The sequence below is a fragment of the Atractosteus spatula genome, chromosome 1 (assembly GCF_055471065.1).
Source record: "Atractosteus spatula isolate fAtrSpa1 chromosome 1, fAtrSpa1.hap1, whole genome shotgun sequence".
NCBI lineage: Eukaryota > Metazoa > Chordata > Actinopteri > Semionotiformes > Lepisosteidae > Atractosteus > Atractosteus spatula.
In genome coordinates this window covers 35,279,277-35,302,499 of record NC_142706.1, presented here as the reverse complement: position 1 = coordinate 35,302,499, position 23,223 = coordinate 35,279,277, and the positions used below count along the sequence as shown (strand labels likewise).

Here is a 23,223-nt window from a genome sequence, read left to right as displayed (position 1 = left end):
ATGAAGGTTTAAACTTTTTATAGGAGATTTGAAAGTAGGCCTTTTCTGCTTACAATTTAAAGTCCTTGAACTCTTCAATGGCAGTCTATTCTGGTGAAGGTAAAGTATTATTATCCTTAATTAAAGTTACATCTTTAAAGGTCAAAGCACGCTTAAGTATTACGAGTTATTTAATATAGATAGAATAAATATTAAGGACCAACGATAGGTTTTAACTATGTATTTTCAACTTTATATTGAAAAAATTCTAATGGGGAAAAGGCATTTTCGCGGTTTGATGCGTAGAAAATTATAAATAGCTTTTTGGATTAAGATACATACATTTTCAATTTTTCTGTAATGCTAGGTCTATTTAGTGTTTTTTCCTATTATTTGCTGAACGGGAACACACCCTCTAAAAATTTAGACATGTGGGGTTCCTGCGTGTCAGCAAACTGAAAAAAATAATGTTTAGTTCTGGATCGTAAACTAAGTTGTTTGTAGTTAAGGATTTACAACAGTGTTCGTAGATTCCTGGAAATGGCTTCCATGCAAAGACAAAACGTAGTTTATTACCTAAGGGGATATTTTAAAGTGGTAAAATTAATAGAGCAAAAAAAGCTGTCATATAAACTTTATTTTGGTTGCTGTTCTTTTTAGAGAAAGTGATATTAAGACATGAACATGTATGTACTATCGCAAGCACTCACCTCATCCTCCTCCCCTCGCCGCTACTTGAGCATAGTTTTCATACTGTATCCAATAATCCATATAATCAATAACTCTGAATCAAAGTGCGCTCGCAGCTTGTATTATAGACGTTCCCTAATGTAAAGAGTAATCAGACCAATCAAAATGTTTGGCGAATCACATGGATTTACAATTTACTAACTTTAGGACTAAAGAACGATCGAAAATCTTCATTACATTCCTGGTATATTTATTGATTTATATTAAAAGGCCTGGTGAAAATACTTGACGGTGAAAACATCTTTTCTTTTAATCAGGAATCAGTGAACATTTGTAAGATTGCGATATGCTGCCTCCACCGTATCTGAGATCTGTGCTGAATAATTTATAATATATATGCTTTACAGTTTAATAAACAAATTATGTTTTTATGTAGCAACAAGCATGTATTCAATTTTATACCATGCATCGCGTACAAAAATAGAATTATCATTTTTGGTAGTGTTTATTTATAAAGATTATGGGTAAAAATGTCAAATAGGTTGTTAACATGCAAGCTGTAACACAACGTAATCTTGCCAAGGGCTTCCTAATGATGTTGTACCCTTTGACCTTTTAACATTCTTATCAATGGCATTGCTGATGGCAAATACTATATGGATTATCAAATGTAAGAGAACGTAACATAAATAATCACAATACTTACAACAATCTAGACCAAAGAAATGATTTCTGTGTCATTCGTTAAATTAATAACATATTTCGCGTTTTTTGTGTAATTGAAAAACAGACTTCAAAATCAGTAAGTTATAAAGTTGCTAAGAACAGGCCTACTAGCTTGCGCAAAGGCGTCACTAGCAGGCCTATGGTGCGAGGAGCGATGCACTTAAGACCATAAAAGTCATGTTTTTTAAAATTCAGTTTTTCAGTATCATTAGATTTTAAATAAAGACTAAGAGTGGAAACATGATATGTAGGCTTTATTGCCAACTATTTATTTTTAATGTTTTGCAAAGAATACGTAGCGAGCAGTTATTAGAAAAAAATATATACATTTTTAATCAGAATTCGTCTTAGTTCCTTCCACAGTTGTGGATCTCAAGTCACTTAGGATGACCAAATTATACACACCCCATCAGTTGTAGGCTTTTAATTGAAAAAAACAAAAACAAAAACTACTTCTACGCGTGGAAAAGTGCTGAAAAGTCTTACCCTCTAATCTTAGTAAGGCAATAACACGTCGAATATTATTCAAATTTCAAAGCCATTGACAGCGCTGTCCTTCTTTTGAAGGAAAACAAAATATAAGAGAAATGGATACATTCAGTAATAGTAGGCTATTTTCACCAATAGTCCAACTGAGTCTTTTTTCCTGGTACTGAGAATGAAGTCTTTATTATTTTCTTTTTATGCTATAAAATGCCAAACATGGATACCATGAAACAGTCTACACTGGGCAGTTATGTCCTTTTTTTCTTTTTGAATCCCAATAAATCAACTGTCTTTGTGAGAAGAGAAAATAAATAGTACTCAGTTTCAGTTTGTCCGTTTTTCAGATTTTAGCGAAGTTTCACTGATTTCCAGCGCAGGCAGAGAGTGTCCATGCGGGCAGGCAGTATGCGTAAGGATAGTAATAGGACGGTTGAAGAGACAGGAGCGGCGGCCTTACGAGCTCTCCTGGGTTGTACTGTCTTTGATCATCCCGGACTAAAACTTTCACTGCCACTTTCTTTGCCGCTGGGGCGGAAGCCAGTAAATCGGCGGCCATCTGACGGCGTTTGGTTTTGTATCTGCGGTTCTGGAACCAGATTTTAACCTGGGTTTCTGTCAGCTTTAAGGAGGCTGCCAGGTCTGCCCTCTCCGGACCTGACAAGTACCTCTGATGGTTGAATCGCCGCTCGAGCTCGAATACCTGTGCGTGCGAGAAAGCAGCTCTGGACCGCTTTTTCCTCTGTTTCGGTTGGTCTGAGGATTTGTCACATGCAGAATCGTCAGGGTTGTTTGAATCTGGAAAGAAATATAGACATAGATAAATATCTGTAATGAAATCAGTGCAGTGGTATTCTGGTGCCAACAACAACAGCAGGATTAATCTCAAAACTTCTCAAACTCGTAGTACGAGTCAGGTAGCCCACCACAGGAAGAATGAAATTAGCCTAAAAAGCAAAAGTTTTCTTTACTATTAATATATAAATTATGTTAATTGCAAACTTTTAGTACCAATTTGTTGTGAAGGATCAATGTCTTTATTTTTTCGTGATTTGGAAGAAGAATGCATTTATGAGTATCTATTTAGGGTTATTTTTCATTTTACTGAAACATTTTCTACACTGACGTAAATAGTTTTGTGGTTGGTATCATCCATAGTATTCGGTTTTGTTGCATTTTACAGGACTGCAACATTTTAAAATATTGTATAATACTGAAAATACACACGAGAGATTATAGGCCTATCTAATTGCTAATGTTTTGATCAAACATTTGAGTATGGCTTTAACTGTCACTCACTGAAGCAGAATTCAGAAGAAACTGCGAACTCCTCCATGTCACACTTCACTAAGAAGATAAGGAAATATTTTTTTCCATATAAAATAATTCAGTTCAATTCAGTTTATTTTTATATAGCACCTTTCACAAAAAGGTTGCCCCAAGGCGCTGACTCCCTATTGTGAGCATGTTTCAAATCGCTCGGCTAAGCAAACATATTGTTATTGTTGTTAAATGTATTAAAATAATTTACCCCAAGGATAGCTTATTAAATTTTGTCTATGACCTTTTTTTAACTTGCTGCAAAAGGAAGCACAGAATTGTATGAGTAATGATAACTGGTCGTTCTTAATTCAAAGTCTTGATAAACGGGAAATGTTTAATTTGTAGGAAATCACTTACCAGAAACGTTTGCTGATGTTTCACAGTCACTGAGACCGTTTGCATTTTCAATAACTGTAGATTCGTGGTCAGTTTCGTCCTGCAAACTTCTTTCAAGTAACTCTGTAGTCGAGCGGTCCAAATCTTTCTCCGATTTGCAAACCGTGAGTGTCTTGCTGTCATTCTCTTCACTAAGACCCGAGTCGGAGTCATAAACTTTCTGGGAGCTGGCCAGACAAGCCTCTGCTTCACTTCTGCAGGGAGAGGAAAACTCTTCGGATACATTGTCCACTTCCCCGAATATTTTCCAACAGGTTGACCTAGGAAAGCAAACGTCCAAATCTTTCAAATGCCGACTCTCATCTTTTTTGTTTAAAATAGCCTGGATGGAGAAGGGTGTTAAAGTATTGCTGCGCACGGCCATTTTAATGAAAAACTTCTTCTTTAGAATTTTAAGAATTTTTCAAATAAATGTAAATATATTCCCACTCCTACAGAAGAGTAGCTCCAATACGTTCCCTTAACTGGGTCGATAATCTCATTGCGTCCTGAATCTGATTGCACCGAAATTCGATTTTGACGATGATTTCTTATGCTGGGTTCCTCACGCCTTGCAATTCTCTCACTGTCCCAACTCCTTCTCCCTTTCCTCTCCTTTTTCAGACAGTACTGGTATCATTTCTTACCTGTGACTGACAGAATTGCCTAACCATTTCCTATTGGACGAAGAAAAAACACTGTTATATCCTGATTGGTCATCATTGGCTACGAAATGCTAATAGTATGACCGGGTACTTATACTTGTTGAATAGTCTTAACCCTTTACCAACTGAGTAAAGTATACGAGAACTACAAAAAAACACAATGTAAAAGGACACATTTTAAACCAACTATCAGCCTTTAAGGAATTGAACTGCAATAATAGTTTTGTAAAATATATTAAAATAATTGTTTCTGATTTTTTTAAAAATTAATCCCATTACCCTTTTCAGGTAAATAATCTATTTGACATTTTTAGTACTGCTAAACTGATTTAATATTGTAATTTGACTAATAACATGCGGTTTAAGTAAACCTAATATTCAGAACTGCTTCACTTTTTACAGAATGACAATGTTTTTAAATAGGAGAGACTTTATCCCATTTTTGTGTTAAATTATTATTACAACTGTTACCAATAATAATGGAAATTGTTCAAATACTGTATTATGTACTCGAAGTCCAGCTATGAAGGCATCTAACAGGATTTATACAGGCTTTTGCTATAAGGCTGAAAGGATGGCGAAGTTGTAGTTTTTTTGTTAAATAATTACTTTTTACCTCTCATTTGAGGCCATTGTACATTTATCACGGTGTGGCCTTAACAGGAAAAAGTTATAAGATGTTTTTTATTGCCATGTGAGTACTGCAAAAATCTGCAGACCGTAACAGAATAAGAAGGCCTTCTCAAAACGTGTTTTGGAAGATTATGATAATGCCTTGTTTTATTACATTGTTAACGTTTGATAAAACGTAAAGCGTAGTCAGAAAACATTAAAACCTTTCTAAACTTCTGCTTATTGTATTTCTACGGCGGGATCAAAACTTTCGGCATGATATTGACACCCCTTTGATATTCCAGAGATGTCTTTAGTAAAAGTTGCTCTTCTAAATAGAGAAAAACAGGGTGGTGGCGCCATATACAATATCTAATTTACATTTATAACATGCTTGAAATATTGAATTACATTATCATTATGCACAAATTATATATAGTACAGTACCATCATCTTAAAAAAAACATTTTTATATCGGTTTGGTGTAAAAATATATAAAATATAGGAAGAATGGTTGCTATTAAAGAGAAGTCCGAAAAGGACTACAGTCATTTTAACTGTAGTCAGAGGTTTGCTAGAGGCGTGTTGACATATAATTTTTGTTTTATTTGGAATACATTGTAACTTTACGTTGCAGTAAAGTAATTTTGTGGTACATTTAAGGTATATGTTCAGTTCCTTCATAAAGTATTTATTTCATTTAGAAACTATCCCATTGTCTTCTTTGGAACATTTTGTCTGCCTATGTTAGCTTAGTCCATTAACATATTTAATGATTTAATCTTCATTTCTGCAGATGTGCTTTGAAAATTGAGAAATTGAAACAGACCATTAAAATAATTGTAATATCATTATCAAAAACTTCATATAATTTTTAAAGAAAAAATTAAAAAGTGAAACCGCATATCTTCATACTTCCAACATTTTTCTTAAGCATTTGACTCGTGGCTTGATTACTGAGGTGTGTACTCATACCAATTTCTGTAGTATTGCTTAACATGAATATATAATAATTTTACTGTTTCGTTCATTACAAAAAAAAATAGGATCAACCACAAGTCGTGTGGTTACTGTTCGCAAAGCTAAACATATATATATATACTGCAGCACACAAATTAAATCGATCTTCCATACTATTCGTGCATAAAAAGATTTCTCTGCTTCTGTCGGGCGAGTGAAATTCATGGTCTGAGTGCATTTAAACATCAGAAAGATACTGATAGCCTACCTTATAAATAAGCTATCCATATACCTATCCAGACTTCCATTAGATTATCTATTATTATTATTATTATTATTATTATTATTACTGTTTAGCGTGTTAATCCAAAGTAACGGGTAAAGTAATACACGTTTTCCTGTATATTTTAAAGTAAGTTAAATTACATTTTCCATTTTCAAATCTAATAACGAATTTTAATTGTGTTTTTTGTAATTCAATTATGATTTAATTCGCTGTTAAGGGTTTTCTACGCTTGTCATAAAACCAAACTTTTTAAAATAGAATCTATTCACTCATAATTGTAAGGCACACACACACAAACGGTATTAAGACGGTAGCACCTAAACGTACAGAAGACGACCCAGTCAGGAATCGAACCCAGAACTCAAGAGCAGTAGGGCAGCATCGTTAACCATGTCGTCCATTACTTTATTATCATTATTATTATTATTGTTATCATTATTTCCTTAACAGAGGAATAAGATAATTGTCTCAGCCTTTCATGATAAGATATTTTAGTTCGCAATCTTATCTTATATAAACAAAAACATATTTAAAACGTCAAAATATAAAAATGGGTAGTATTTGTTTCTTGCTTGATTAAGTTTGAAACACTTGATTAACTTTGAAAACTAAAGTATAACTATTTATCCTTTTTAAGTTAAAACTCAGAATCCGTCATCGTAATTCATAATAGTTTTATACATCGTTGATTGTATACTTAGATTTCTGTTTTATAGAGATTTAACTTTAGTGTTACACAGGGACGTTGTTCACTTTTTGATTTTTGTAATTCATAGATATGTTTTTGCTTCTGTTGTAGTTTCTCAGACGACTCATTAAATCTATTTTTATAACAGATTAATACTATATTAGTTTAAAGTTTGAAATAATTTTACATTAAATCAAATCACTAGAAATCTTTTTTTCCTTCAATATAATATAGATCTGGTTACATACCAGCACTTCCCGAATTACTTAAAGTAGCACAACGAATCTTCCGAACAGGCCTACATAAGTGAAAAGATTCGAAAACTTCAAACATTTGAATTTAGCTATAGAAAACGACATCGTAATATAATATGTAATAAAAAATATTTTCCTTTTTATGACAAACCATTCTATATTCAAGACATCTCTTATTCAGGGTTTGAACCGTAAATGGATATTGTGCCATCTAGTGGCTCCCTTAAAGAAATAATACTCCATTAAGGTAGCCCTTACCGTACATTGCCAGAAGACCATTTTTATATTCGAAAGGTTATTTTAATGTGAAAAATGAAGTAGATCAACTATTAAAATTAGATTTCGATAGGTAAAATTTAAAGTTGCTGCACATACAATGACTCTAATAACATAATGTTTACAAAATGCACCAATAGGCTACTTATTTGAGTCATTGTATGCTTACTGTCAATACATACTGTGCCTGATTTTTGTTACAACAATCATTTTGTCTATTGTGTCCCTATACCCGTCCTTTAGATTTATGATTTTGTCTTATGTGAAAATTAAGTAAGATATTTCCTCTCAAGGAGAAAAAATAATTTAAAAAGAGTAGGTATTGAAAACGATCACTTTATTTTAAGTGTGTCTTAAGGCATACTGAGCATCAAAAGATACGTAGCACTCTATGTATGCATGTACGTTTGTAGAAAAAAATAAAATATATAGATTATGGATAGTGACTGAATGTTTTGGTGTCATTAATTGATCATTCTGGAGTGTTTGTGAAATATTTGAGTGACTGTTACTGTTGAATCAGCAGCACTAAATCAATACATTTAGTGAGAGAGTTGATTGGTGATAAGATCATTTATAATCTGTTGAATGTCAAACCTGGTGTAAGTCAAGAAAGGAACCAATATTAACGGCACATCAAGTGAGCTTCACCTTTATGCCATCAGAATGTTGGAACAACACCTCAGGTGGGCTCGCCAGCAGTGAAGCCTTAGTGATGAATCAGGGTTTTGTGCAGAGCACCCTGACAGATGTCAGCAATTGTGCAGAGCTATATGTTAATGGTTGCTTATAACGAGTGTGAAGATGATTAGGGCAGGAGTGGTCTAGTTGCTACAGAGCTCCAATTGTAAAAATTGATGGCAACCTGACATCACTGCTCTTTGTGATGACTGTGAGCTCACCCTGATGTGACAACATTTCAGCAAGACAACACACATCCTCACACTGGCTGTACAACAGCAGCTTTCTTGCACTATGTGAATGTAACAGTTATACAGTGGATGTCTTGCTTGTCAGATTTGTGTCGTCTTTGAACATCTGGGTGATGATTTGGGATGACACGCGGCATCTATGGCTTAGAAACCAGTAAACAGAACATGCTTGTCCATGCAGATATGCTACTTTTGAAACCAGCAAAATGCTAGAAATTCATAAGAAAAGGTGATGTGGGTGACCATTTTATTAAAATAGTGATGGATAGTGTTTTGGAATAGACAAAGAAATAACTATACCTTAAAATAATCACCTTATTTCACAGTTTAATCATTTAAAGTTCAGTCATTACAGTCTTTGAAAAAAAACACAACTTGTGTTAGTTCAGAGTTCTGGTCAGATACCATCAATGACTGCATTGAGAAATAATTTCTTCCTTCCAGACAAGTCTCTCTTTCTGTACAGTGTGAACAAGGAACAGGTGGATATTAATGTGACATCATGTCCCCGATTCATTAATTCCATAACAACATTTGTCTGACAAAGTTCAATGTTTCAGTGGGCAGCAGAAAAACAAGCAGGCAACACCACCACCAAGAAAATAGAGGGCAAAATGTCTACTAGCAGCCAGTATTATAATATTTGTAGTAGCTACTTAAAAGCAAAATTCTCTGTGTTTGTAAGAACAATCCATCATCAATGTGAAACCTGTGCAAAAGTTACTCAGGGCTGGTTGTAAAAAAGAAGGGTTATATGGTAAGCTTCTGGTTGACCTAATATTTAAGAACTCAGTTTAATTGCATTGTTTATGAGTTTGGGGAATTATGAAAGCCCTTACTACAGTGGATTGACAACTGGCCTTGTATTTACAGAAATGTTCTGTCAAGAGCTGTCCAGGGTCCTGCTCTTTTTCCATGCAAAGAATGGGTGAATGGGAGAGTTACAGAAAGAAAACATGTCCAGTATGTGCTTTTTATGTTGTGGATAACATGAGGGAAAAAAAAGATTAAATAAATCATGTATCAGTCTGATGTGATTTTTCACTTATTTGGTAGGTATGAATGAAGGTATACCAAGTTGAGTCTCAAATCATGACCTATTATATCAGGTTGTGTGTTCTTCCCTTTGCAAACCAGTATCTTTGGCGATTATTGGATTTGTTTATTGTATTTAGTTTTAGTTTATTACAATCACATTCTTAGTCTTATGACACTGTGACCCCAGCTCACAATAATAATAGAAATAAATTCTTTGTAGTATCTAAAGTTTTATATGATTGTGTAAATGAAGGTGTAATGCTCTAGAAAACAATATCCACCACCCTGAGCTTTTTAAAAGAAAAGAGAATGGAAACAGTCACAATTATTATGTTTTTTATTCGCATTCAAGATTTAAGCAGATGATAAAATAGTGTCTCTAAATCACACTCAAATGGGACAGGTATTGTTAGCAGTAAACACTTCAGAAAGTAGGTGGTGAGTCTGTCGAAGAGTTGTTTTAAAACCTTTTGAAGAGTGTGTAAAAGGGAAGGATGATGACTATATAAGTGAAATTGCATTGACAGCCAAGAGAGCTGAACACTGGTATTACATGGATAAAAATTACTGTCAATCATAAATATTCTTCCTTCTTTAATCCTATGATGTTATGAGAGGGTTATTATCATAAGTATTTCACAGGAATAACACAAAATACGACCCTAAATTCCATATACCTGACGCTTCATACAAGAAACCATTACAATTTGTGTGGAGCCTGGTCTTTGGCAGATTAAGAAGGCCTGAATCAGCACATCATAGATTAAGAGCTGGATTATACATGCATTACATTCTTAAAATGATCTGGAGCTAGCCAATTCAGTGCTTTAGATATGAACAGGAGAATCTCTAAGTCCAGTTTCACAGGAACACAAGGCAGAGGACAGGAGTAATGCAGTACTTTTACTTAGAAATCAGATGTTATCCATAGGTCAGTAACAGAATTCTTTCATCTCTCTTTCTTCCAGTGTCAGTGGGTAATACAGTATACCTTTTTGAATAGAAAAATACTTACCCATAAAAAGGGAAAACTGAAGCAAGTAATATAGGTTTTACTCCTTGCAAGAACATTTAGACAATAATACTAGAGGACTTCTGTTTGGCAAGATAATTCTAGTGTGTATTCAACATGGATTTAGAAAAGGTAGGTCTCATTAGAACTTTCTGACAAAGAACAATAGCAATAGCAATGAACACAGAACGTATCATATTTTTACAAATCAGATGTATGATAAAATGATAAAATAGGGAAGTTATGAAATCTATATAATAATCAGTTTCTGACACTAGCTTGCTGTGCAAGCAAACAAAGATTAAAATTGTACCTAAACCCCCCCAAAATCAGAGATTTCTGAGTGTAACATGGCACATGTGTTCTTTAATTCTCTGACATGAATAGATTAAAGAGACAAAATTGGATCTGTGATTAAACATTAAATAACACAGCTATTTAAGATATACGACACACAACATTACAAAACATATAATGGTTACACTATGAATAGATGTGTACAAATAAAGTGAGTTTGAGAGCCCTACCTTCTACAGATGTACCTTTGAGAAGTCCTTATAATCTTAATGGGTCTGATGTTCTTTTTAGAGGTATTGTGAGAAGTGCATTATTTGATAATAATATTGAATTTCTGAATTTCTGGGGTTTTTTTCTTCTCTCCTTTCTGCCTTGCACTGCATCCCCTTGTCGAACTGAAAAAAAAATATAATTAACAGACTTCATACTTATTTATATTTATAATACTTGATGTTTTGTGATGACTGGCAACTTTATTTCTGGCAATTCTTGTATGTCAAAAAAGAAAACTAAGAAAACACAAGTAAAACAAATGCACCATCATAATAGGCCAAAGAGAGAGATCCTGGGTCTTAATAAAAAAGATGAAAAGTCAGACATGCACTGCGAACTGTAACTGTCACTCGTCATTTGTGACACAAGAGTGAGGTTCATTGTTGTCATACTGAAATGTTTTCATGCCAGGATGGGCCTGCAGGAAGGGCAGCGAATGTGTCTTACAAACTACCATATCTAGAGTTCTGTTGTGACTAGACATTCCTGCCAAAATCATCACACTTGGATCTCCCCATTAATGTGTCTGTTGTACACAACCAGCATGCCATTTGGCAAGTCTACACTACTCTTGCTGACATCCATTAGAGTGATCTAACACACTTGGTTCTAATTCTGGGGAGTCCTCATGTGTTACTTCACATACCAATGGCACAAAGACAGTGTTATTTTCATACATAGACTGTATTTGTTCCTTTCTCATTTCTTGATTTTCACCAGGCTTGACATCCAAGAAAGATAATCTGCCTCATCACCTCTGCCCAATACAGTTTTACCAAAGACTTCTGCAACTTTTAAAGTCAAAAGAGTTGCTTCTGCAACTTTAAAAAGTCAATTATATTTATAACATTCAGCCATGAATGATTAATCAAAACATTACCAAAAACAATTTATGCTATGGTCTATTCCTGGGCAGGCTGGATTGATGAACTCACTAGAAATGACCCAGTCACTGTTGAATATTGTGCTTCCTTTGTCATATTTGGCTTCCTCCTAATTTTACTTTCCTCATGGCCCAAGGACAGCTATGTCAATAGAGAAAAACTATACCTATTTTTTTAAAACTTTCATAATAGGGTAATTTTGCTGGGAACTACAAGCTTTGCTGAAACTTAGCTGTCTACTATTTACTGCACATTGCAGTATGCAATATGGCTTCTTTTAAAAAACTGGAGTTTGAGATTTAAGTATGAACTACTAGCATCCAATCTAGAGAGGAAGAATTCTTTCCCATGTAACATCAGTAACATCTCATATCTTTATATTTACTTACGGTTAGGACACAAGGCCCAGATTTTTGGACAAATCTAATTATTATTTAATTGGAAGTAATTGATTTTTTTATTCAGGCAGCTTGGTGGTATTGTGCTTAGCTTTGCTGCCTTGCAGTGCTGAGGTCATGGGTTCAATTCTGGACCTGGGGTGTTATCTATGTAAAGTATGTTTTCCCTGAGTGTGTGTAGATTTCCTCCCGCAGTTCAAAGACATGCTGCTAGGTTGATTGGCTTCTGGAAAAATTGGCTCTCCTGTGAGTGTGCTTTTGTCTGTGTGTATCTTGCAGTGTCCTGGAATCCAATCCAGGGTGTATTCTGCCTTGTGCCCATTGCTTGTCAGGACCCTGAAGTGGATGAAGCAGTTAGAAAATGGATGGAGGATTTAAATAGCTGGTGCTGACTTTTTTGTATTTTCAGGTGCTTTCATTCATTTCTGATCAATTCTTTTCAGGATTTTGTTTAAATGCTCCAGTACAAAAGTTGTGCTTGTGCATGTCTAAAGAGTATTTGTTCACTTGCCAAATATCTACAAAGGTTATTTAACCTCCACTCTTTGGATGAGCTCATCCAGAACACTTTCAGTGCTGTTATGTTATGATAAGTGTAGAGTAATGACTAATAGGAAGTAAGTGCTTGTAAAGTGGCAGGAAATGTAAGCAATGTAACAATAGCTTAGGATATGTTCTTTTAACAATGAGAACAGTGATTGATATACTGTAGCTGTGCAGCAAGACTGTAAATCAAGAGGTGAGTAAGCCAGTATTATACATTTATTTTTTCACTATTTACCAGGTGGAACTGACTATATGTTGAAACAAAGCCTTAAAATCAGCCCTTTTATTTACAATAGGAACAAACTATTTCCCACTAGAATTCAGCAAAATTCTTTAAGCAATGAAAACAAATGACCGTCTCCACCAAAAAGGTTCCATGAAAATTGATTCAGGGGCTGGAAAATAAAAGATTTGTCTTATTTAGTTTTATTTAAACAAATATGGAAAACCTTAATATTTGCAGTCCACATCAGCATACAGTCAAAGAAAGTAAGGGTAAGCTACACTCCTTCAATTACCCTCTCTATCTGTTGCAGTTTGCTATGAGTCAGCCAATGGGGGCCAGGGAGATAATTCTTGGCAGGACTGGGTTCCTACAGCTTTTATAGAGCCTGGTCATGAGAAATATTTTGGCATAGTGAAGTATTGTATTCTGAACTGATTTTACTCCGCTTGTGCTACAGTATCTGAAAAACCTATGTATACACCACACTGTAAGTCACAAAAAAAACTCTATACCATTTTGTTATATAAAGCAATTAGATTCTTAGAAGTATTTAACCATTAAAATGTGGGGAAGAGCAGGTGACTGTCCAGGTTTTCTTATTTAATATATGTGACTCATGCTCTATCAACTTGCAATCACTTTATCTGTCCCAAAGACATAAACTGTTATATATGATTTTACTTCAGGATGCAGACTGGTCTCAGTTGTGAAAAACTAAACAGTTAAACTGCTTTTACTATAACTTTGATTGACTGCAGACTAAATAAACATAGCTGATCCACAGAGGCTAATAATTTTGACATGAATATGAAAAGGACTATATTTCTCTTAGTTCCAAAGGGTTTATTAAAGATTTTTATACTTGGTATAGCGGGAAAGCGCTCTTGGTGGGTACAGAAAAAGCTCTTAATATTTTCCCTGTTCTATTAAGACCTATTGCCAGATTTTATTCAAACATAATAAAAAGCGCATAAATGTATTGCCAAGTTAGAGTTGTGCTCAGGAGAATTTGTTCCACAAATATAAAATCTTAAAAGCCACTTCAATAGTCTCATTAATCAAGCCTGATGTTGAAAAGTGAAAAATGAACATTTTATAAAAATGTAAACATAAGTTGGCTTTTAGTTACATAAGTACTGATCCAGGATGTTCCGCACTCCTACTCTCAGAAGACAAACGATCTTTGTATGCAATCGATGCTAGATGGAACAATCCTTTTGAGAAGCACTATAGTGTAAACTAAAGGCATGAGAAAGTAGCAAATGGGTTGACCACACTTGGAAGATATTCAAAAAAATGATGCAGGTTACATTATCAACACTAATTGAACAGAAATGTGCACTCCTTTAATGAAAACTGTTACAGTCCAATTAATGTGTGTAGATTGAAAGAAAGGGATTTATAGTTCATTTCAAAAACCTATCCTCATGACGAATGTCTTAAGATGTGTCATGACATGCATCAGAGACTTCAAACAGTAAGAATAGGCATAAAGAAGGAAAGGCTTTATAGTCTTTTCCAATTGACTCAGCTATTGCTGTTTTTAATGGAAAAGAAGCATTCATTAAAAAAAAAGATTTTCATTAGGGGCAGCATGATGGCACAGCGCTAAGGCCCTGTGTTAAATTCCAGACCTGGGGTGCTATTTGCATGGAGTTTGTGTGTTCTCTCTGGGTTTGCATCGGTTTCCTTACAATGTCCAAAGACACACTGCTAGGTTAATCAGCTTCTGGGTGACCCTGCTGTGTGCTTTTGTCTACCAAGTGATAGACTGGCATCTCATCCAGGGTGTATCCTGCCTTGTGCCTGTTGCTTGCTGAGAAAGGCTCTGGCTCCCCTGTGACCCTGAATTGGAGGATGCAGTTAGAAAAACATGTTATTGGGAACATCAGAGTTACTGTATGGCTCTAAGTGAAGGAAAAACAACAAACTATGGACCTCATTCATAAAAGATTTCCATGATAAGGTGCAACATCCGAAAGCTTGTAACTAGATTTACCTTATTGTAGATTGACACGTTGAGAATGTGGCTCTGTTTTTAGTAATGCAGTAATATTTAAGAATTAAAAAAAATATGTACTTAGATTAACGAAACTTCAGTGTTTGTGTGGATTAAAAAAACTGTACAGTGAAGTAAAAAGAGCCCTGGTAGATTACTGTTGCATTTAATAACTGAAGGGAATATCATCATAATTTGCACAGCAAGTAGCAAAATATGAAAAATTAGACTAATATTTGACAGATAGTCCTTCATCAGGAAATACCTGTGGAAAAAACTAAATGAACTGCAGTTAGTTATACATCAACCTGTTCTCCACAGGAATACTCTCAAGATGACTACTAAAGTCATTTTGAGAACATTCCTGTGGAGAACCAGTTAATATACGTCATTGCTAAACACTAATATAGATTAATCAAAGTTTTTATAATGCCTTACAGCAGGTTCTTCAGTTTTGTAAAGGGCAACTTAATAGCATTCTGCACTTACTGTAATGATGCCTCTATTCTCCACCATTAACACTCAGTAGAGCCCTTATTTCTCTGTGTAAGCACTTGCTTATACATTAAGATAATTTGAAAAAAGGAATCAATTTGTAGATAGGTTTGCAATGGATGCCACACCAAAATAATCACAGATCCATGCCCTCAAACAGTTTGGAAAAGATGGGGTAGATCTGACCGTTATTCCAGAAAGTCCCTTACAAAAGTTGAAAAATAGTGCTCACAGTGCCCTCTAGAAAATGCTTATGTTGAGATCTAGGAACTAGTTTCAAATCATACCATCTACATGTGGTAAGATAGGTGCTGTGAAGGAGATTTAAGTGATTCATTACACAATTAGTATTAGAGGCAGAATTTATATTTGTTTTAGAAAACATGAAGCTAATTCCTTAGTTTTGCCCCCAAGATCAAACTGATTATGCAAACAACCTTTCCCCACAGGAGATGCCATTGGCTCACACTGCAGAAGGGAGACAAAGGAGTACAAAAAGAAGAGCCTGGCAGTTAGTATTATAATGCCAAGCCTGCAATGAGCAAAGACCATCCACACTGAAGATATCTAATAGATTGTGGTGACAAAGGGATTCATAATGTGAAAAAGAGAAAGGAGAACACAACCTGAAAGAAGTGTACATTGTAGAAATGAGGGAAAAAAGCATTTTCAGTGATCTTGTGAATCATTCTACTGAACAGCAAATTATTTGAATATAATTGTGGAATTATGAGACCAAATTAGGTAGGTGTTTTTACCCAACTTTTTCAGCTCAATGTCCACTACTATGCCAGACATATGGAAGGTATCTACTGTTGTACCTATCCCCAAAAAGGCAGGCGCTAAATCACTTAATGATTTTAGACCTGTGGTTCTACCCCTCTTTTTTGTTTTTTATATTCTTTTTTTAATACATAATAACATTCTCAGACAGATACACTTTTAAGCTAAATGTATGGAAGGAGTTGTAAGTAACCACCTCATGTTGGATCCACCACAATTTGCTTATAAGACACAGGGGGACAGAGGATACTACTTACTTTAGCTAAATTGGTAATAAACATCTCCAACAAATTTATTTGCGTGAGATCTGTTTATTGATTTTAGCCCAGTTTTTAATACTATGCAAGTTCATATTCTTTAACAACACTTATCTGATGCATATGAAGGGGAGTATTATATGCTAGATAAGGGACTTTTCTCACAGATCAGCCTCGGAGAGTATACGAACGGTGCATTTTCACCCTAGCATCACCTATTTTGTTCTCAAAATATACTAGATATTCAGATTTAGAACAGTACTGCCAATCTATTCAAATATGCAGATGGTATGGTTCTAGTGGGATCAACCTTCAGGTGAGCAAACTTACCTTGAGCACATCAGTAATTTTGAAAACTGGTGTCAATCCAGTGCATTGGAAATAAATGTGACCGAAACTAAAGAGCTTCTTTTCAGTGTTAAATTCAACTGTTGGCAACCTTTCAGCCAACAGTACTTAATGGTCAGTCTACAGAGGTTGTGGAGAGTTTTAAAAATCTGGGAACACATATTTGACAGAGGTTGAGTTACACTGAGAATACAGATAATATTTTCAAGAAAGCAATTCAGAGGCTGTTTTTAATTTGGAAACTTAAGACCTTAAATGTCAGTCAAAATGTCCTAAAGAAGGCTTATAAAAGCCTTATTGACAGCATCCTGGCATTTAAAGATGATAGTGCGGTTTATATATCTGGGGGTGAAAGGTAATAGAGTCAAGGATTGTGAGAATGGCAGGAAAAATAACTGCGTAACAGCAGACCCAGTCTAGTGATTAATACCACAGTTAAGTTCTCAAAAAGGTGAGGAGTTTCACAGATGATTCCACTTATCCACTCTATCCTCAGGTTGTACAGCTCCCAGACAGGGAGACAGTTTAGGGTACCAAAATTGAAAGGGTAGCAAAAGTGTTCATAAGAAGTCCTTTGTCCCATGAGCAATAAAACTGCTTAATGAATGTAGGAATATTACGAATGTTCTTTCCCACTTTAATTATTGTATCTATTATGTACTATTTTTTATTATTTTGTGCACCTGTATGAGATTTTATGTGACTTTTTTTGGTTTGGTGTCAAAATGTTTGATGTACTTCTTATGGGATGAAACCAAAGACAAATTTCTACAGTTGAGAACTATTACCTTACAAGTGAGCTCCAAGATCATAAGGTTATTGAACCATTCAGACAATGCACGCAAATCAAAGAAAACTTGCAAAGCCTCCTTAAGAGCCTTCATGCTTAGAGTGGAAAGCTTACCATGTGGGGGGGTGCTTATTATAATTTAAAATTAATTTTCCAAAAGTGACATGGGATATGAAACTTGAAATGTAAGGTAATACATTTTTAAATAACCTCAAGATTCTGAACTTTAAATATATCCCTTCATTCAGTCAGAAAACCTTTGAATAGTTTTAAAAATAAATGATACATTTAATGCCTAATATTGGATTTATTATTTTTTTGTTTAACAAATATGGAGTGCAGAAATACTTATAATGCTTCCTAGTGCAGCATGGTGTTTAAGAGTTTGTATCAATCCAAGGAACGATGGAATAGAAAATATAAATAAAAATACTAAAACTATTTTTAGCAAATAAAGATAAAATGTACAATTTACAATGACAATATAGACATACCTGATCATAAGTAAAAAAAAAAGAACATGCACGCTTTCCACTAACATTCATAGAATGTGAACATCGTCAAATGGGAAATTAATAATGGTTTTAACATGTTGAAAATGTAAAATAGAAAGTATATTTCAAGCAGATTCTTAAAGTGTGCATCTATTTATTATTAAAAGGGAAGAGCTCCATACCTATATTCTAAGCACTAATCTTTTACACCAAAATAGTGGTCAGTTCTTACTACGATTCTGGTCAAGTATGAACATTTTGAAGAATCTGATGCATGTAAGCACGGTTAACCAAATAAGATGACTTTTGTTACAATAAAAAATCAATCTCGTGAAAAGGTCACCCAGAACAAAGTTACTTCACTATCAATATATCATTAAAATGTTTTTTTTAAAAAACTGACATCCTTACAATCACAGAAATCCTAAATGCATAAGGTTTTTCTAGTGTTTATAAGCCTCATATTTTATAATACTGGATATATACAAACTTATACTGCATAAAAAATGGAAAATATGTAGATTTACATCTCAAATATGGCACATGTCACTTTCAAGTTCGTTTTGTCCTTTTGGCTGCTGGCTCCTCTGTTCTTTGGCCCCCTCGAGTGCGGACTGCAGGAGGGCTGACTTCAGGCTTGCGTCCCAGTTTGGCGGCAGGAGAAAGCTGGGTTCTTGAACTGTTTCAAAATACATTTCCGAATTAGTTTTTGGAATTCTTTGTTTAACGAAATGAGTCAATCAAATATTCAATCGCCTTCAAAATAAACATCTGGTAGAGTTTGACTGCTGATATGCAGAAGCATTTGGTTTGGTAACACTTTAACAGGCAAAGAAGAACAGAAATAATTGAAAAGTAGCAATCAATGGAAATTGTTGGGATATTCAGGAAAAAGTTCTGGTAAATTAAATAAAAGGCTCTTACAGTGACAGAAAGGGTTTATTTTATTACATTATTATGGGGTTTTTCAATATTTTTATTGCTCTTCCTTTAGACTTCTAGAACATGGGACATACATGTACAGTAAACCTTTATGTCAGAATTGAAGACCCCCGTCGGTTAAGGTGGTACTTAAGAGCAGCAGCTGCAATGAATCATGGTATGAATATTAATAAGGTCTTCATCCAATCACAACTTTGGATCAAACTTATCCTCAATCATATCCCCACAAGTTTTTATTAGATGCCTACAAACATTACATTTTAACAGTCTTTTGAAGGACAGGCTTTAACCTATTATTCTTCAAATACAAATGTGACAAAAAATTAGTACAAAACAAATTACTTTCCGCGGAAAATGCTCTCATCTAGAGGTACCAGGTACTTACAGAACAGAACTACGATATTGTTATGTTAAACAGCATACTGTCCATTCCCAGAGTGAAGATGGGAAGCCATAGAATTTTCCCCTTAAATTTTACAGTCCTCAATAATGGGAGTTGCTTATTTGTGTTTAGTCATCTGTATCTTGTCACTTGATTCTGGCAGTCTAGAGGGATTGTTCATAAAGATGTGACATAACAATACTTCAGATTGTATCATTTTGTAAATTTGGAGCCGTTAAGCATTATTTATTGTACAATTTACTTTTTATTTTAATAGTAAATAAATTTACTATTGATTTAATATCAGGTAAAAAGACACCTCTTATGTCTTATTTAATAAATCACAACTAAGAACAAACTGTACTGTCAAAAGCTTTTTTTTTTATTTGTGAGATTGTAACAAATGTTAAGTATCTACCGTGTTGTGGATGTGGTGTCCTCCTTTCCAGACGAAGACCGTTTGTCACGTGCTGAGCCTGGATCTGGGCTGCTCAACTTACTGAATGCACGTGTGGAAGGCTTTGTGGGCTTGTTTCTGAGGAACAAAAATATGATGATGTTTGTAGCAACACTGAGTGTTAGTATCAAAAACACTGCTTTGATGAACAAAATAAACATATATTTTAAACATCTATATTAAAACACAATAAAGAGCCAAACAAGTGTAAAAGCTACTAGGTTTAGGGTAAGCTTCATAAATAGAAGGTTATAAATGCTTAGACTTAAACAAAAGAAATACATGGAAGGAATTTCTATTAATTCTCATTACTTTACACATACTGAGACTCCAAAGACAATTGTTAGAATTGTGTACTTGGAGAACTACAAAGACAAAATCTAAATAGAAAACTATAATAGAAAATACATAGAAAATAGAATTTTTATTTAAATTCACTGTAGTTATCATTATTTAAAGTTTAAATATTGTTTTTTTCTTGCAGAGAGAAAACTGTTCCCTCAAACTGCAATTAATGCCATGAACAAAACTAATCTTGTTCACAAACAACATTATTTTGTTCAGTGGTCTAATATGTTAAATGAGGATTTTTGCCACAAGCATGCAAATATGGAGAAAAATATTTTTGTAACAATACAAAAAAGTAAGAATCTCTCTCTGAAACCATCAATTACAAGTGCAGGTTTCTGAACAATACCCAAATACTTTTAGGGTTTTGTCAATGAACATGAATTATCCTAATCGCTTTATTTATACATGTGTGTTTTTAAATTAGTAATGCATACAGATTTTGGATATTAAACGTTTTTTGACATTTTGATTATTCATAAGTGACTGACACACTCAAGTGACCCTGAATGTATAAACCACTAAATCACCTCATTAATTACACCTGACTGGTACAGGTAATGAGAAAAATTTAAAAGAGACAAATGTTCACTGCATATCAAGACAACATCACTTTCATGAATTCAATGTTTTTGGGCAATATCTTTCGGGTACACGCCACAGTGGAAGAAAATCACATCATAACACATTTAATAACCCCGTGTCCAACTCAAGGTCATGGTATCACGGAGCCTATCCCAGGAAGCACCAGACACAAGGCGGGACACACCATGGATGGGACGCTAGCCCATTGCGGGGCACACACAGACACAAACACCAGTTTGGTTTTTACAAAAGCCAATTCACCCACCAGCATGTCTTTGAAATGTGGGAGGAAACCCACACAAACATGGGGAGAACAAACACCATGCAGGTAGCACCTAAGGAATTGAACCCAGGGCCCCAGTGCTGCAAGGTAGCAGTGCTAATCACTGCGCCACAATGCTGCCCGTAGAAAAACATTTTTAGCAACAAGTTAAGGTTTGAGTAGACCACTCTAATGGACATCAGGGAGAGTTATGCAGACGTGCAAAAAGATAATTGTTTTGTAGAACAGACCAACTTATTGAGAGGCCCAAGTGCGACGGATTAGTCAGAACTGTATAGTTGCTACAGAACGACAGCACAACAGCATAACATTGAGTCCCAAGACCTCACTTGCTGACATTGCTGTGGGCCCATCCCAATGTAACAATTCTCCAGCAGGACAACATGTCCTCATGCTACCCTATACAACACACTTCCAACACACTGATCATTTTTAAGTGATGTGTGGTATCTATGGTTTATAGTTTAGTAAACAGCCACATGCTTGTCCAGGCTCTATAATGGGAATGTAACAGAATCATAGAAGTGGCACCTGCAACCGGGTACAATGCATGCATTATAGTCATACAGTACATCATGAATCACTTCCAACACTGGCGATACAAGCTACTAACCTGTGACTTTCAGAGTAGACCCCCTGATGATCAATCCTGTTGATGACAAATGTTAATCAGCATAATGAATTTACCTATGTTATGTATGTTTAACAAAATGTTAGTGCAGCTGCTACAAAAAACAAGCAAAGCACACTAAAACAATCTCTGTTCACACCTAAATCTTAATTATACAATGATAACCAGTTAACCTAGTAAGGACAACAGGAGGGTGTCATGTACCTGCAAAAACTGTTGATGCTCATATCTACATTTTGTATTTCATATTCTCAAGTATGAAACCCTGATTTCACAGCATTAAATTTGTGCCCAGATTGACAGGCAAAGGTGTTGTATGCATATTCAAAAGCTCACAAGTAGGCAATGGTGCCACAGAGCAGTTAATTGAAATTGTATTGGCTTTCCCATTTAAATCTTTTAAACAGTGACTGATCGTATCTGATGAACTGATTCCTGAGGGCTTGCTTCCTCACAACAATTACAGCTTCTACAACAACTGGGCATCAAGGTTAACTCATAAAACCCGACTGCACTCATTAGATTCCCCTACAATGGCAACAAGATTCATTGCCACTGGGTTGCACATCTGCTGTTTGTACATCAACAAACTAACTCCTGGTTATTAGCACAGGGTGATACATTATTAAGTTCTATAACCATTTATCAAGTGGCTCTAGTAGAGTTTGCTTAAATCATAAGAGGATCATAACTCGTTTTGTTGTAGTCCTTTAATGTTGTGAGTGGGATCATTAATGACTTGAAAAATCAACTTGTTAGTGCTACAGTAATCACACTGCAAAGTGATATGCTGATTGTACTTTGGAACCTGAGCTTCAGAAGTTAAAAAAGCAATATCCTTGCCAAAACTAAATCTTAAACTCTCAACATAATTATTTTGACAGGTCTCATATCGAACATTCAGGCCATCAAATTCCTCTGGCTGGCAAAAGATTAAATAAGTACATAGTTTCCTTACAGCATGCCCTCCTGTTATGCCCTTGTTTGCCTCCAGTCTCTCTGGTCAAAATGTCCACCTGAGGACCGTGGCATTTTAACATTTTAGCCTGGGACAAGGGACAGAAACAGTACCCAGGCCCGTGCTTCCAAAACATGATGCTGTCTTTACTGCCATTTCTCCAGCCAGCTCATCACAGGCTAAAAAATTTGGATTTTATGTTTTGGCCATATTTCCTTCGTCGAATTAGCTTGGAACCCACTGAATAGGACAGCAATGGATATCAACCCTGAACAAAATCCTGAGTTTCATATTTCCCTTATTTAGGTATGTTACCTGAAATTTAACTAGACCTCAGCAGAAGGAAAAAAAAAGTACTAATTGTGAGAATTTTTGGTGAGGAAAACAATATTAATAGCATTTCAGTCAAAAATAATAGTAAGTTAGCTGAGCAGACTATTTTAGGTTATGTACTATATATGTTTTTGGAAACAATGCTTGAAGTATTTTCAGAACTCTCAAAATAGCTTGTGTCAGCTCTTAAAGTCCAGAGGGTAGTGTGATGAAAG

The 23,223-nt window shown here is 34.9% G+C and overlaps 2 protein-coding genes across 3 annotated transcripts in view; both read right to left on the bottom strand.

Moving 5' to 3' along the window:
• Nucleotides 1-1,641: 1,641 nt before the first annotated feature.
• On the bottom strand, nt 1,642-4,190 carry nkx3-2 (NK3 homeobox 2). Its single transcript, XM_088912331.1, has 2 exons — nt 3,559-4,190; nt 1,642-2,676 (listed from the first exon to the last, which is right to left on the bottom strand). The coding sequence occupies exons 1-2, from the start codon at nt 3,959-3,961 to the stop codon at nt 2,240-2,242; spliced, it is 840 nt and encodes a 279-aa protein (XP_088768457.1). The 5' UTR covers nt 3,962-4,190; the 3' UTR covers nt 1,642-2,239.
• A 14,039-nt stretch (nt 4,191-18,229) lies between these two features.
• Nucleotides 18,230-23,223, bottom strand: part of bod1l1 (biorientation of chromosomes in cell division 1 like 1) — a 36,291-nt gene continuing 31,297 nt past the window's right edge. For both annotated transcript variants that reach the window (XM_088918176.1, XM_088918186.1), the window contains exons 42-44: nt 21,700-21,735; nt 19,832-19,948; nt 18,230-18,768 (exon numbers count right to left, since the gene is read on the bottom strand). In XM_088918176.1, coding sequence (XP_088774302.1) covers nt 18,642-18,768; nt 19,832-19,948; nt 21,700-21,735 — 280 coding nt within the window. In that variant the 3' untranslated portion in view covers nt 18,230-18,641. The remainder of the gene's footprint in view (nt 18,769-19,831; nt 19,949-21,699; nt 21,736-23,223) is intronic.